The 2758-nt window shown below is 44.2% G+C and overlaps 1 protein-coding gene across 1 annotated transcript; it reads right to left on the bottom strand.

Annotated features, from left to right (window-relative positions):
* Positions 1 to 741: 741 nt before the first annotated feature.
* On the bottom strand, positions 742 to 1857 carry LOC309545283 (E3 SUMO-protein ligase ZBED1-like; the record flags this gene model as incomplete). The annotated part of the gene is made up of 2 exons (XM_082244421.1): positions 742 to 1200; positions 1411 to 1857. 2 exons carry the CDS (start codon positions 1855 to 1857, stop codon positions 742 to 744), a joined length of 906 nt encoding a protein of 301 aa, XP_082100547.1.
* Between the last annotated feature and the right edge of the window lie 901 nt (positions 1858 to 2758).

Raw genomic sequence — 2758 nt, 5'->3', positions numbered from 1 at the left:
TCAAAAGCTTATACGCAGCCTCAGCATCAACTCAACACACACACACACTGTGTGTGTGTGTGTTGAGTTAATGCTAGAGCTGCGTTATAAGCTCTTGAGTTGTCACGACAGTCAGTCAGTCAGTCACGTTACAGAAAGAAAACTTTACCTGCACTGCACTGAGCAGCACTCTACCATGTCGATTACGTCTGTAACTGAAGCCAAGCTAGCCAACAAGCCACCATTAGAGGAAGGAAAATCCTTGAGAGAATAAATTGTAAACTGAAGCGTAACCTTGAGGAAATCCTTTGGGGGTCACATTCACAAACTCACAAATATAGTATATTACACAAGAATCCACAATTGGTGTATTTATTTGTGATCCAATAAGATAAGATTTACTCGAGGTTAAGCTTCAAATGTACAAGTTATTTCTCTCAATGATTTTCCTTCCTATAATGCTGCACCGTGGCTGGCTTGGTGTCAGTCAGTTGTCTAGAAGAAAATACACTTTAATATTATTTATTTGGTTGAGGGTTAAATGAACCCCTGCCTACTTGCCTAGACACTTTTAGTGTGAAGCAACGGAACGGATTATGAATTGGAAATGGACACATTGGACAGGACAATCTTCAAAAACAAACCATCAGTGCTATAAAGCTATAAAACAAGACTGGTGATGTGACTGACTGGTGACTGGCAGCAGACTGAATTAGTAATTACTAATTCATTAAAAACATGAATTAGTAATTATTTCAGTGCTTAGCATTTGGGAACATGTAGGTTTTTCTGTAAGAACACTAGATGATCCACATGCTCAGGTTTAAGACTGCTTATTTTCGCTGTTATAACATCTCCTGCAGTAGAGAAAACCCGCCCTGCAGATACACTTGTACCTGGGATACAAAAGTAGTGCTTTGACAGCTGAGAGAGGAGGGGGAATATGACCTCATGCTCACGCCACCATTTTAAAGGGTCCTCAGTGAGAGGCAGAGGTGGGGCTTTACAATATTTTTCCATTTCGTCTTCTGCCTTGGCATAGGGGGTCTTAGGTTCTATTGCACCATCAGTGAAAGACTGCCCCAGCAAAGTCATGAGCAGCGATGTTGTGGCCTTTTTTTTGGGAGGAGAATGGCTGTCCTCAATGGGTGTTGTTTCTTCTTCCACAGTTGCTTTTTCCCTAGGCACTTCATCCACATTTGTCCTTCTATTAGATGTAATCTGTGTGTTTGAACAAAAGATAATAGTATAAGAAGAGCTGAACTGACTAAGAGTGTGATTCATTGATAAGGTGTGGGAAACTGCACGGTAATCCATACCATACAGTTCCACTTCCTACACCGCATCAGTGAATCAGGGCATGTTATTACACAACACAATGTAGCTGAGCTTCTAGCTGTCTGGCAGGAAACATGATGAAATTCTAATTACCTCCAAAGATGCAGCCTCCTCAGTCACTCCTCTGTATATCTCCAATCTCTCCTCCTCTGTGAGAATAAAAGGCAGTCCTTTAAAGCGAGGATCCAGAGCAGAGGCTGTATGAAGGATCTTCTTCTCTGCCTCACTGCTGTACCTCTTCAGGAGATCTGTTTTGATGGCATTCTTGATCTCATGGGTCATGGCTGTGTCTCCCATGGTGTCTGTCATGCTCTGGAGCAGTTGTGCATTTAGAGGGGCAATGAGAGACACTGTTGGGTTGCGCTCTTCTGACATCAGCAAGGTTGCATCCTTCATTGGCTTTAATGCACTCACAGCGTCCTCTGCATTTGACACATCTGTTTCATTGAGAGTGCAGAGATCAGACTCTCCTTTTCTGACTTCTGGAGACAGCAAGGTGGCACAAACTGCAGGTTGTTGTTCTAAGAACCTCTCGACCATGTCATATGCGCTGTTCCATCTTGTTGGCACATCAGTTATTAGCTTATGATTCTTCAGGCCCAGACATTTCTGTTTCTCTTTTAGACAGTGGCTTGCTCTAGTGCTGCGATGGAAGAATGTGGATATTCGTCGCACTCTGGCGAGAAGCCTGGAGAGCGTGGCCCCTTTCAGTGCCCGCTGACATGCAAGATTGAGTGTATGGGCAAAACATTTAACATGAGGAAATTTACCAACTTGAGCTGCAACTATCATGTTTGCCGCGTTGTCGGTCACAAGCACTACAGATTTATCAGACAGCTGCCATTCTTCCACGACATGAGACAGTAGCTCTGCCAGATGAGCACCTGTGTGAGACTCATAAATGGCTCTTGTTTGCAACACATGTGACAAGACCTGCCAGTCCTTAGTAACGTAATGTGCTGTTATTGTAACATAGGACTCCGTTGTGACTGAAGTCCATGAATCACACGTTATTGCGACTCGACTGGCTTGGTTCATTGACGCAAGTACCTGAGCTTTGGTGTCGTGGTAGAGTGCAGGTATAACGTTTTCTGTAAAGTGCCTGCGTGATGGGATCTTATAACGTGGCTCTAGCGTCTTCACAAGGTAGCGAAACCCGGCGTTGTCCACAACTGAGTAAGGCCGTAGGTCCTTGGCGATGAAAGCTGCCACAGCTTTGGTTAGTTTCTTCCCTTTTTCTGAGTTGGGCGGATAAGTTGACAGTATGGCATCAATTCTTGGCTGATCTGGGTCTAGCAGTCTTTCCTTGGCAGTGGTGGCACTGCTGGTGGCGACAGGTGTTACTAACTCAGAGTGAAAACGGCTAACATGGTTTCTCAAGTTCGTAGTATTCCCTAGGTATTTAATTTTTGTGTGACAGGCTTTACATACGGCGTGTGTC

Source organism: Pelophylax lessonae (assembly GCF_965119305.1).
Source record: "Pelophylax lessonae genome assembly, chromosome: 2".
Classification (NCBI taxonomy): Eukaryota; Metazoa; Chordata; class Amphibia; order Anura; family Ranidae; genus Pelophylax; species Pelophylax lessonae.
The sequence above is the reverse complement of the archived record's forward strand: the minus strand, read 5'-3'. Positions and strand labels throughout refer to the sequence as shown.